Source organism: Molothrus aeneus, chromosome 2 (genome assembly GCF_037042795.1).
Source record: "Molothrus aeneus isolate 106 chromosome 2, BPBGC_Maene_1.0, whole genome shotgun sequence".
NCBI classification, from domain to species: Eukaryota; Metazoa; Chordata; class Aves; order Passeriformes; family Icteridae; genus Molothrus; species Molothrus aeneus.
The window spans coordinates 45,270,429-45,284,147 of record NC_089647.1 but is presented as its reverse complement, the minus strand read 5'-3'; the positions used below and the strand labels follow the sequence as shown (position 1 = coordinate 45,284,147).

At 39.1% G+C, this 13,719-nt stretch overlaps 1 protein-coding gene across 1 annotated transcript in view; it reads left to right on the top strand.

Annotated features, from left to right (window-relative positions):
* Positions 1-6,459: 6,459 nt before the first annotated feature.
* Positions 6,460-13,719, top strand: part of SACS (sacsin molecular chaperone) — a 29,729-nt gene continuing 22,469 nt past the window's right edge. Inside the window, exons 1-4 of the mRNA XM_066544827.1 lie at positions 6,460-6,546; positions 9,525-9,610; positions 11,928-12,039; positions 13,157-13,303. Coding sequence (XP_066400924.1) covers positions 12,024-12,039; positions 13,157-13,303 — 163 coding nt within the window. The 5' untranslated portion in view covers positions 6,460-6,546; positions 9,525-9,610; positions 11,928-12,023. The remainder of the gene's footprint in view (positions 6,547-9,524; positions 9,611-11,927; positions 12,040-13,156; positions 13,304-13,719) is intronic.

Below are 13,719 nucleotides of genomic sequence, written 5' to 3'. Positions count from 1 at the left end.
GGTGTGCACTGTCTCAAACCCAGATGAAGTTGTTGAGTCACTGCTCCTTGCCTGCCAGCACTGCAGAATGTTACTTGCTCTGCTGGAAGCTGCTGTGCTGCAGCGGTTTTCCTCTGGCAGGAGTGACCTAGTCATGTCTGTTTCTTATCACGCCATACACCCCTTTGTAGACTCCATTCCATCTTTCTAATCACACTGGCAGGATGGAAGGGACTTGGCATCCATATTTTTTCTGGTACTGCAGTCTTATTTTAAATAATTGGAAATATAAGGCGGTTCTGCAATGCAGAATTTTCTGTCTTCAAGGAAATGTTACTGTGAAAATAGCTTTCATTTTATAAAAATAATTTAATGTTGCAGAGACTGTTAATTTTTTTAATGTTTTTTATTGCATGTCCCTTCTTGTATGGCTTATATGACTTCATTCTGAAACAATTAGAATTTATTTATAGCCACAGGAGAATTTTCCATATGTATTTTTAAATCTAAGTGCTGTTCTCCTTGGAAAAGTAGTTATAAAATTGTTAGTATAGGAAATTCTCTATATAATATTTTAAAACTCTCAAATCAGACCCCAGCCTTTTATATATATATATTTTTAATTACCATGGGTAGTCAAAAAATTCCTTGCTGTTAAAGTCAAATGGTTTTTTTAACATTGTCATGTGAAATAATTTTTAGTAGTTTTGCATAACAAATTTGTACATGATACCTTGAAATTTTCTAGGATTACCCAGCTTCCAAGTTCTCTTTCCAAATGGATGAGATTTTAAAATTTATTTTTGATGTTGTTGTTGTTGCAAAAATCTGCAAGTTTGAATATCTACTCTTTTATTTTTTTTAGTCAGTCACTGTGATTTCTGTCTCATCATTTTCTAGAATATTTTTATTTAGACATGAAGTAAAAGTAAGGGGATTAGATTTTTGAGAACAGGCATGGCTAAATTCCAATAGCTCAAGAGTGCAACTCCTTTGTCCAGAACCTTGAAAGGTTCCATTTCTGTATTACCAGTTCTTCCCAATTCTTCCCTTCTACTAAAGAGTTACATAGAGTTACTAAGAGTCTGCGGTACTCAAAGTGTTTTTCCTCTAATATTAATGTTAAATCATCACAGGACCTAATTTGTGAGTATTGTCATGTGATGTGGCATAGGTTGGGGAACTTCGGCCTGGCACTGATAGCAGGATGGCCCATGGCCCTGCATGTGTCCCACCACTTGAGAAGTTTCACTAGGAGACATGGCTGTTACTTGAGATAGCTTTGTTCCTCTCCAGGGGCCCATTCAAACACTTGTGCATGCTTCATAAGATGCTAAATCGCTCCCGTGATCCCTAGAAAAGAAGAACTAGATTTTGCCAATGCGGCTTGGTCGTTCACTAGTGTCTGGAAAGTATTTTAGTAGCTAATACGGATGGAACTGCATTGGGTATCAACTCCTTCCATTTTGCCCAGTCACCCTCATTTGTGTCCCTTCTGCAGGTATTAAGACACAAAAAGACAAACATTAGGAGATTAGAAAGCAGCCTTCTCATTCTTTTGGACATAGTAGGAAAAATTCTGTTATGAAGAACCCTGAAGAGGATGTAACAAAATGGGAAGTTAAAAGGACAAAACAATAGAAAAATGAATAAAAAATGATAGAAAAATGAACGAAGTCCTAAACCAAAGCAAGTAGAGACATCTCCTTTATGTTGAAATAGTTTTTGTATTATTTCTGGTGAAAGCATGATCAGATCAACATTATTTCCAACAGTTCCTTATGATCCTGTAGAATTCAATATACAAATATTGCTGATGAATAAAATCAGTTGTAGCCCTGGTAATCTGGTTGTAGCACTTGTACCTAACTACTTAGATACCATGTAGGATCCCGATCCACCTCATCTTCGCAGTTTTTTTAGCCTTATATCAATTTTAGTGGGCTTATTTTTTTGTCTTAGCTTGATACACTTTCTGCAAAGGTTCGCTATGTCTTTTTCCGCCTTCCATAGAAACTCTGTTGCCTTTGGCTGTCACGCATCAGTTTTAGCTCCCTGTCACTGAGTAAGGTCTTAAATGTTTCTAGTTTGGTCATGATTGGAATTGAGGACCTGTTGGAATGAAGTGGGACTGTTGGCTGGAGGTCTGTAGTCCATATTTTTGCTCAAAGCAGGAGGATCAGTATTGGTTCAGGTCAATCATGTACCTCTAGACAGCTCCTTTCCTAGTGACAGGATTTTTCCTGCTGTTTCACACGAACCTCCCAAGCTAGTTTGTTGCCATTGCCCCTTGTTAGTCTTGCACTACTAAGAAGAGCTCAGCTCCATGGCCTTTGAAACTGCCCTTCAGGTCTGTGTAGGATGTTACTATGCTGCACCCTATAGTCTCCTCATCCTCAGACTAAACAGCCCAACTCCCCTCATATACTCCTTGTAGGTCATGTGCTTTGGGCCCCTGACCATGTCAGTAATCCTCTGCTGGGGAACAAAGCAAGCCCAAAACACCACTATGTTCTGGTCACCGTACCTTCATCTGCACTGAGTAGACTTTCCTTGATCTGGAAAGCCTGGTATCCCTGGTATCCCCAGGTCCTTTGAAGCAGGGCTGCTGTCCAGCCCCTCACTGATGCACAGCTCATGGTCCCGGACGCAGAACTTTGTACAGGATGAACAGTGGCCTTTCTGCAGGCCCCCTCCAGAAGGTTCTCCAAGTGCGCCCTCAATTCATCAGGATCACAGGCAGGCTAAGGCTCATTCTTTCAGGAGCAAGAGCACTTTCCTTAAGTCTTGAATGGTATGAAGACTTAGCATACACCCTTTTGAGATAGGGCAGGATGTCTGACCTTTGCCAGGCTCTCTGACAGAGAGCAGAAAAGGCATGTTTCCTTCTGTGTTTTGCCTCCTTGAGAAAGAATGAAGTTTATCAGCAGTAACTATGTGTGCTCCATACGGTGGTACCTGAATGCTGTGAATTACGTGAAACACCAGCGCGCCTCCCTGCCGAAGGAGGACTGCGCCTGCGGTACCATCTCTAGATCTCACCCTCAGGCATAGCTCACGCTATACATGCGAAGCTGCAGCCTCTGCCTCGCCCCGGGCGACCGGGCTCTCCCTCCCGAGAGCCCTGGGGACACCGGACCGCGGGGAGCCGGGAAACGCCTCCGTGTGCCGAGGCTGAGGCGCCGCCCGGGCCCCACCGCACCTCCGCAGCCTCGACCGGCGCTCTTAGGGCGGCACTTGCCCCGCTCCCGCCTCCTCCTCCGCCTCCTCCGCGGCGCGGGCCTCCGGGCGGCGCGGCCCCACCCCTTCCCCGTGCGGGGAGCGCCGCCGGCGGGGCGAGTAGCGGTCCTTTGTGTGGGCCGGCATCGGCGGCGGCATGTGAGTGCGGGCCGGGCCGGGCCGGCCTGGGCGGGGAGGGGAGGGGAGCCTGCAGGATCGACTTCGCCGCTTCCCCTCGGAGAGCGGGACAAGCGCCCGCTCGCCCACCCATCTCTGCTCCCTGCGGTCTCCGGCGTCCGTCTCGGGCCTCCGGAGGGGGCCCAGGGGGAAGCGGGCGGGTGCCCCAGGGGGAAGCGGGCGGGCGGCGGCGGCGCGGCGAGCCTTTTCTCATCTGGTGTCTGTCGTGTCGCCGCAGGCTGGCCCGGGTGACCGTCCTCCATGACTGCCTGGGCTGCAGGACCTTCGAGCTGCCGCCGTCGGCGGCCGTGCGGGACGTGAAGAGGCGGATCGAGGCGGAGGCCGGGCTGCCTCTCGCCCAGCAGCGCCTGTGGCACCGCGGCAGAGAGGTGAGGGCCGGGCGGGGCGGCGGAACCTCCGCGGGAAGTGCCCACCCGGATGCTCCTGTGCCGTGCGTGGGCGGCGCGGTGTGTGCCTGTCCTTAGGTGTTCCTCCCGTGGGAAGCACGGAGGTCGTTTGGACGACCCTCATACCGCTCTTGATGGTGCCAGCTTTTATCCTCCGAGTTTTTTTGTGTTTTTTTTTTTTTTCCTTTCTTTCCCTGAAGTTCTCCGTGTGTTTTACCCTAATTTCTTTGCGGAGTTGTTGGGGAGAGCAGAAATTAACCGGAGAGCGCTGATGTGTTTGTTCTGCCCTCCTGCCTTTCTGGTCAGTTTCAAGAGCAGAGTTGACATCACAGTGAGATGAAAGTGACAAGCTGAAAATTGAGGTCTGGGCACAGGAGAGAGTCGAATGAATGAATGAATGACCTTGTTCTGTTGAAGGCACCAGCCTGGTGTCAGTCTTTCAGTACTGCTTCCTGTGCTTCTAGCTGTGCTCTTGGGAACTGGGAACCTGGAGACCTGGTGGGATGGGATGAGTAGAGACAAGAAGGGGAGAGAGAGGAGGTTGGAAGTTAGTGTTAAATAGGGCAAGGGGATTTGCAAAGGTGTAGAGAAGTGAGGGCTCTAGGAAAACCTTATTGTGGCCTTTCTAAATGTAATGGGGGCTTATAAGAAAGATAGAAGGATACTTTCTGCCAAGGCCTGAAGTGATAGGACAAGGGACAATGGCTTTAAACCAAAGAAAGGTAAGTTAAGATTGGGGACAAGGAAGAAATTTTTTTGGATGAGGGTGATAAAATACCAAAGCAAGTTGCTGAGAGAAGTTGTGGATTCCCCATGACTGGAAATGTTGATAATCAGGTAGGATGGAGCTTTGAGAGACCTGATCTAGTTCGTGTTCATGGCAATGGTAGGAGGGAGAGTTGAACTACATGGTCTTCAAATGTCCCATTCCAACCCAAACCATTCTGTGAGACAAGGAAAGATACACATGTTGGTTGTATTGCTTTGGAAGCTTTTAAGAACCTGGGCAGCACGAGTTGGCTTTGAGGGCTCAGGTTTGAAGCAAACTGCTTGTGTAGTTTATCTTTTTTTGTGTGTCCTTGATTTTGTTCTCACCAGGCCTTCCCTTTTTGGAGGACAAACTCTGTATCACTTTCTAAAATTTGCCTGGAAGCAAAGATCTGACTGCCACAGAAAACTTATCTTTTGCAGGGAACAGTCAGTAAGCAGACTGTAATTGCTGTTCTGTGTGTTTGGGGTCTTTTAAATATAATACACTAGAATATATATGGGAATATTTATTCCTTACTGTAGCAAATTTGAAAATCCTTTATAAACTTTTGAACTCCTGTTTATTGGGATCAAATGATTTTAAATTTTTTTGAATAGTAGAATATTAATCTGTGAATAATTTTTTCTATTAGAACTGTTATGTGCAGTTGATAGATGTTAAGTAAAGTCCAGTATCTTTTTATTTCATAGTTCCTTACTGTATTAAACTATTCATTTGGATCTATTCAATGTCCAAGTTTCTAGTGGTGTCTTGATACAAAAATCCTACCTTAGAATATTTGGTTACTGTATCCCTTTAATGCTTGGTGATAGCTTTCAGCACTCTGTGGATTGCTTTATATTTTAGTGGTTTCAGAATACTTATAACCCAATTTTACGTCTTGAGAAAGTTCAACTCAAGTACAATATTTTTGCAGTTTTACAATAAAACTGCTGTTGTTTTAATCACTATTTAAAACTGATAAAAGTAAAAAAGAATGTAAGTTTTTTTTCTTACTAATGATGTTAAATAATGATTACGTACTCTGGACTAGGGCTGTCTTTTATTAAGTGTAGTTAGATTGTAAGCGTCTATGTCTGTGTAAACACCAACTGCTTTCTAGTGATTTGCTTTTACCCATCAAAGTGAGGAAGTAGTTCCAAAATCTACTACAAACTGAGACTAATATAATAATATAATTTCACATAATAATATTTTAGTCTAGTTTCTAATTAGTACAGTGGCCTTCTAAATCTGCATGTGTTGTTGTGTGCAGGATAACATGGGTCGTATATGAATCTTCTAGCAGCACTTGGTATATGAATGAGACACATCACATGAAACTAGAATTGCAACAAAATCTTTATGTGCTATGAGTACGTAATAGTTTTCCCAATGGCTGCTAAGGAATGTGTTGCTTAGTTTGCCTCAGTTTCTCTGTAGTGTTTCTGGTGAGGCACTGGAGGCAGGATTAGGTGACTTTCAGTGGTCCTTTCAACCTTGATCATGCTGTGATGGGTCTGCATGTAGAGGTAATGGGGGATGAGGCTATCAAATTCTTCAGGGGTGTTTCTCTGACAGACTTCTGCCTCTACACAGTGTCTTTCTTGCTGCTTTGAGCTGCTATTACTTAGTTTAAGTCCCCTAGGAAATTGCATACCCAGATGTATTAGTGGAGTATACAGACTATGTACTTCCTGTATATGTTAATTTTTTTTGTGGGCATGCACCTTAGAACAATAACTGTTTTAGTTTTATGCTTCCAGAACTTCCCTGAATACAAAACTTTTTCAATTGTAGAAACAGGAGGCCATGGCTTGCTCTTAGTATGCTTCTATAGGCATTTTTTTCCACCTGATTTGTTTTGTCCTGTTATTATCAAACTGAAACTTCTGACCAAGATCTGTCTTATTTTTTTCCTTCAGTTGTCTGATGGTATCAAGATTGTGGATCTTCAGAAGTCTCAAAATCAAGTTTTTCTAGAGCTTCAGTCAAAAGGGTTGAAAGGAGGAGGTATGAAAAATATTTTCTGTTTATAAAGTGGAAGCTCAAAGCATTTTCTGATGCAATATGGAGTTAATTGAAATTTTTATCTTCTTTAAATGGGAAGCGATTATTTTTCATGTAAGTCCTAGGTTTGTCACTTGTTCTTTTCATTCTGCTCTAGAAAAATTAAACTTCTCTTTTTAAGTGCCTTGGTGTTTATTTTTTTCCTGTGATATAACGTGTAGAATTTAGGTTATTGCTATCCTTTGGAATAAATAAGACTTGCCTTTCAGTAGTGTTGTAGCTGCCTCGTGTCGTATAAAATAAGCTGGATACTCGAAAACAATTCTGATACTGAAAGGATATCTTTTCAGTAACCACTAGGTAAAAAATTATAGCACTGGTAAAAATTTCCGGATTTCTTCTGTTGTTTTTAGAGTTTTTTCTTTGATAACTTGGTTTTCTTTTGATTCTGTCTGTTATTTACATTTTTATTAAAAAAAAACCCGAAGGTCTGTCTTTTCATATAATATCTTGATAACTGAATATTTTCAGAAATGCTCTAATTAAAATCTGTCATAATTATTTTATTTGGCTGCTAATGTTAATATTCTTCTCACAATAACTTTCTCGTAAGGCAATGAAATAAATGCTAATCAGATGGCATGATGAAGAAGAAAACCCTTCTTTTCATGCAGATATTTTATTTGGTCTCTTAAAATATTGTATTTCTTAGCCTGTTCAAGGCATGTATGTACTGGATTGTGGATTTTTAGTGACAGAGGGAAGTTTGTATATTAGCCAGAAGTTCATGTTCACATTCTCTGGAACCTGAAGTGGTTAGAAAACACCTATGAAAATGGACCTCATTTCTATGACCTCATGGTTCTGATATCAAACATTTTTCTTTCTGTCATTCTTGACTGTTTGCTCTAATATTTTGCTGTGTGTAGGCTGTGGTAGATTAAATAAAAGGAGTCTTATTTTCCACCATGCAACTATATAGAGAATAAAGTGTAGTAGCCCTAAGAAATCTTCCATGGGAAAGAGAAACTGTTGCTGTATTTTTGTGCCTAGGATTGGAGATTTTCTTAGAGATTTCACTGTAAGCAATCTATGTCTAGATAAAGTGCTTAACTTTTCCTGGCCCACAGTTCTGAGGTAAGTCAATTTAAAACATCTGAAGTCTTCAGTGTTCATTCTGGAGTCTTCCAGTTCACAGATTTTTCCTTACAGCATGTGAATCAAGAAATGCCCTGAATTTTTAACTTGGAAGTGCATGGTCAATAGGACCAAGTACATGGACTGCTGAAGTACTCTGAGGATTATCCATGTCCCCTCTGTGTTCATTCATTGCTGCTATCAAATAATGCATGATCTTTTCATATGATCACAAAATAATTCATGTTGGAAGGGACATGAGAAGGTTTTTACTTCAGCCTGCTGCTCAGAGTTTGGGCAGCTCTGAGGTCAGTCTGGGTCACTTGAGGGTTGATCTGATTGAGCTTGGAAAGAGGAGGGAGACTGCACAGATTTCTGGGCTCCTAAGTGCTTGACTGCTCTTATAGTAGAATGAGTTTCTCCTTTAAATTTGTGGTACCAGTTTTGTGTCAAATATGACTAGCTCTAATACTGAAGAAAAATCAGTTTAGCCTTTCATAGGATGTAGTAAATAATAACCTGTAGCCAGAGTAATTGTTGTGACATACACAGAGCTCTGCTCTTAAAGAGAACAACGTCTATCTTCATTCCTATCACTGGAAAGTTATTTTTCTGCTTTTGTGGTGGTTCCCATGGTGAATGAAATGTGTTGTTTAAACACTTCCACCTGCCTGTCCAACTTAGACAAGATCAGTTTCTTCATTTTAGGTAATGTCTGTTGATCAGTTTTGGAGGTATGCATATGGCATACTGACTTTCATATACTTCTGTATACTGCAGATGTAACAGAAGTTGTGAAATACTTCACATATTCAGCTGTCCATTACAATTTCTTGCTTATTTTTTCATTGATGTTATTAAGTTACTGTAAATAAAGTTACTCAAGAAAATTTTAAAGACAAAATATTTGATGTTTTTACTTGATGCTTTTTCAGCAAATAAAACTCTTATTTGTCCCCCTTTTTCCACTTTGCTTTTTTATCCTAGTATTTTATTTCAGAATATACATAATATGTGGGTTTGAATCTGTGTGCTTCATAAACATGTATATGCAGAAGAGAGGGAGAGAATAATTACTTCTTAACAATTAAAAAAAAAGCTTTAAATGGGGCATCATTAGGGTCTGTTTTCCTTGTGAGGATTGTATCATTGCTATTTGTTTGAAGCCTATGTTTTAGAGGTTTGGTTTAGGGAGCTGCCCTTTAGTCTCAGACTGGAGTTTGAAATGAAGAGTATTGAAACTTTCATTTTGTGATAGACTTTTTCTCTTGGAGCAGATGTTCATAATGGTGAGACTCTTTTCTCTCCAGCATTAGGCCCTGGCAACACCAAGGCTGGCAGCAGGTCCATGGCCAGAGTATGTCAGAACAGGAAGTGTACACTAGAGCCAAAACCTTCTGTGCCTGTGTGTAGCTGTCATTAGGGATCATCACTGGCTGTAAAAGAGTTAGAGCCACTGCTGCCCTGGAATACTGTCCTGCTACTTAAAAAGCAGTAGTCCTTTAGAAATTGCTACTTTTGAGCATCAAGTAATTGGAATTGTGGCATAACTGTTGCAAAGACTTAGCTCCCAGATTTATTTCATCTAGATATGAAACAGCTCATTGACGTCAACATCAAGACTGCTATTTCACCTTTTTTAATTTAAAGATTTGTAATGTAGGATTTTCACAGATGATTCTGGAAATACAAGATTTTACAATAATAGGCCTTGAGTTAATTTTAAGAAATTATTGTTTCCAGTAATTGTTTAGTATTTTTTTAAATCTGAAATTAAGTGCACAGCAGCATAATACACAGCATAATTATAATAATAATCTTTTTATTTACTTGTTTGCTTTTAGGTCGTTTTGGACAAACAACTCCACCACTTGTTGATTTTCTAAAGGATATATTAAGAAGATATCCAGAGGGAGGACAGATTCTTAAGGTAGACAATAAATAGTATTTTTAACAGTTATTTAATGTGCATGACATAACACTGAAGTTTAACACTTCCCAGCAAATCTTGTTGTTGTTTTATCTTAGATTCACTGTACTACAGAAGATATAAGTGTCCATTTCTGTGGACAAGGGAAAATGAGTTGTGTGCTTTGTGTGTTTTTTTTTTTTTTCTTTGAGGATGGCAGTTTGTTTGTTTTTTTTTTTTTAAGAGCATCTGGGGTGATTAGTTGGATGTTAAACTTCTAATACAGCATACTTCATCACATGGGTGGTAGTAACTTAATTTTATTTGTGTATGGGAATACTAGGGATGGCATACTAATGGGATTTGATAGATATGTATCTTATCTATCTATACATGCCTACGTCCAAAACACCCAAATACAAATTTTGACAGATGATGACAGTTCCTATCTGTTGTCTTGTTTGCAACCATGGAACTAGAACCTGATTATGCTTAGTGGGAATGCCCAAGATAAGCGTGTCTTCAACTGTTTTGGCAAATTGCCTCCTGGGTATGTTCTGAGCAGTGTCTGTATGTAGGAAGGGTGCTTACATTTTTATTAATTCTCAGTACTAGTTGCATCTGTAAAATGCATTTGAATTAAGAAGGGTTCAAATTTCCTCAATATTTTAAACTCAAACTTTCATTCCAATATGAAGAAATAAGGAAATGTTCTTAGAAATCAGATAGGTAAATCTAAAAGTAGAAATGATGCTGTTTTTGTAGTTTACAATTTAGGGTTAACAGATTGTTAGAGAGAGATTACTACCAGGAGTTTTGCTGATACCTTAAAATTTATTTCAGTGTTTTGAATCTTCAGATACAATGGTGTTGCTGCTGAATGTAGTAGTTACCTTCTTGTGCTACAGCATGACTGCAAGTCTGACTTCATGGTGATTGCCCTACTTAGTATTTAATATTTCTGGAAACTTTAGGCTATCTTACTAGCCTAGTGTCTTCATGAAAGACTGTCATGATTGTTCTTTTAGAAGAAGAACTGCATATAAATATCTTGTAAAGATTCTTTAAACATCTGTTATTTATGCTTAACTGTTGGTGTATTTCTTGCTATATCATAATACTTCAAAACTATGTAGAAGTAACAATATAATATGCATTATAGACTGAACATACTGTCAAAAACTGCAAAATAAAAGGGTTATAATTTTGGAACCAGATATTAGGTAACAGTGAGCTTATTTGAGTCTCAACAGTACACTTGAATGCAACCTAATCTGAAATACTGATTGCTAGTTGATGCGTTTTTTAAGTAGAAATTCATCTTGCTATCAAGTCTTTTATGTATAACTGAATGAAATTAAAGTATGTGAATACATTGCATGTGATGTATCTACGTTGCTTTTCAATTCAGCTGAAATACTTGCTTATGCCAAGCTTGCACATACCCACATAAGCATACACACGTGTTTATGTGTCTGGAGCCCTGATACACTGTGATGATTCAGTGTAAATAGACCATTGTGTGAGGCTGTAATCCCCTAGGTATTTATAATCACGCTTACGTGTCTACTGTTGATGAAAACAGGACTAGATAGGCATATTTTATTAATGGTCATGTTTACAGAACTGCTTTACTGACATTTGAGTTTTCTGTAGCTCTCACCACTGGTACTACTATTTAGCAAATACTCAGTCTTAATATAAGCCTCTTTCTAGTCTGTGGGTTTCATTCAACTGTGGGCTGCTGCTCTGTTGGTTCATGACTTAGGGAGCCACTGGTCAGAACTGTTTTGCAGCCCTTTGCTGCAGGGGTGTTAGAGGCATGAGCACCATGGCCCAGGAATGGTTGTTTCATACTGTGAAATGTAAACCTCAGCCTAATTCAGTTGATGTAAAGAAGAGTGCTGTGCATTACCCATTTGTGCCTCACTGTTGTTGGACACCTGTTTGTAAGGACTTACCTAACACACTTTGATAAATATAAAATTCTTTTTTCTTCTTCTCACATTTGCCTTGTTTTGAGACTTTTACAGCTCTGATTCTTAGGATAATATAGTAGTAATAGTTTGGTAGCTTATTTCTCAACTTTGTATGACTGCTTTCTTATGATATTTGAGCTCCATATTCAAATAATTTTTATGGTATTTGTCTGAATATTTGTTTATAAGAAAACCTATTCTCATGTATAAACTGGGTAAAACCATTTTGGTTGAAATGTACGAAAACAGTTATACTTGAGAAATTTGCTTGTTATTTTCTACTGTATAAGTTCAAAAGCCATTGCTAGAATATGTATTACTGCATTATACTTTGTTTTGTTTTATTTTTTCTGCCTCAGGAGCTGATACAGAATGCAGAAGATGCTGGTGCCACAGAGGTTAGGTTTCTATATGATGAAACTCAGTATGGAACAGAAACATTATGGTCAAAGGACATGGCACAATATCAGGGTAAGTATAAGTTTTATTAAATTTGGCCATTATTTTTCAATATGCATGTTGTTTGGGGTTAGCTGTCCTGGCTATGTCCCCTCTGAGCTCCTTAGCAGCCCCAGCCCACTCACTGTTTGGGCCACATGAGAAGCAGAAAAGGCCTTGGCTCTGCATAAGCCCTGCTCAGTGATAACTAAAACAGCTCTGTGTTATTGTCACTGTCTCCAGCACAAATCCAAAACACAGCCCCCAGCTACCATGAAGCCCAAGCCAGCACACCAGTTTTTAAAGTAAAAATTAATTGTGCCCTTTACATTTCAGCATTCTCCAGGCAGTTCAGTTTTCTTCCCCATCCCATTTTTCCCTTGACTGTACACCCAGCTTTGCTCTATGTTGTCTGTATATTGCAAATCCAGCTTCTTGAAACTTTAGTTTTTTACATCATTTACTATGGCTTTGTGAGATAAAGGACAATTATGTATTTAATAATTATTATTAATATTACATTTAAAATTAGTTTTCATAGTCATCCCGAAAGGCATTCAGTTGTGATTTGAAGTTTCAATGATGGATGATCCACTACTTCTTTCTTCTGGCTTTTTTTCAGTTGTTAATCAGCCTTATTATGTCTTCTAATATGATTTTGTCTTACTTTTTAGACACAGGTTATTGTTTTATCTTGCCTTATATTCCCTTCCAGTAGAGGTGTCTTCAGACTGTGACTAGTACATTTTTGAAACATCTTTTTGATAGTCTGAACAGATTGAGTTTAAGCCTTGTGCCACATGACACTTCTTTCAGAAGTTTTGTTGTTTTCTGCTTTTTGTCCAGTTTTTCAGAATCATTCTTTTAAAATGAGGATGTAAGAATTAAATAACACATCAAAATATAAATCTAAGTACCATTTATAGAGATAAATTAATCTCATTGCTTTTGCTTTTGCATTTTGCATTTTTTTTAATTACCAGGCATAATTTGATGTCAGCTTAGAGTCATAGCTTCCCCATTAAATTTGCACATGCATATACTTCAAAGAAATGCTTTCTCAGGTCTGTGAGTTCCTTTCCTAGAAATTTGAAACATTAAATAGTTATCTTCTTCTTTCCTCTTTTTAACTCTTGCCTGTTTATTATAGGGCCAGCATTTTATGCATATAATGATGCAATTTTCACCCCTGAGGACTGGCATGGTATACAAGAAATAGCAAGAAGCAGGAAGAAGGATGATCCCCTGAAAGTTGGAAGATTTGGAATTGGCTTTAATTCAGTTTATCATATAACAGGTAATCTTAGTAGTTATTTTAAAATGAAAGTGTTGAAGTTTTAAATAGTTAAATTACTTTAGCTATTCATAAACATTTAATATTTTCTCTATAACGTGTTTTAAAATTACTTCATGGCTAGATTTTCTTATGAAACATTCCTGTTTTTCTCTAATCCTATAAGGTATCTGCTTGATTTTGAAGGTTTTTGAAGATATTTCTATTAACATAATCATGTACTTAGTCCTTTACATTGAAATGAACATTTCTTTACATTGGTGTTTCAATTATACACTGCTGTTCATTTTGTAGAGGCTCATAATACAGGATAGGTATCCAAGTAGAAGTGTGAAAGTTCTACTCACTAGACCGAAGGTCTTCTGCAGGTTCTTTGGATAGTAGTGATTTTATTTATTGCTAGAAAAGATATGTAATAG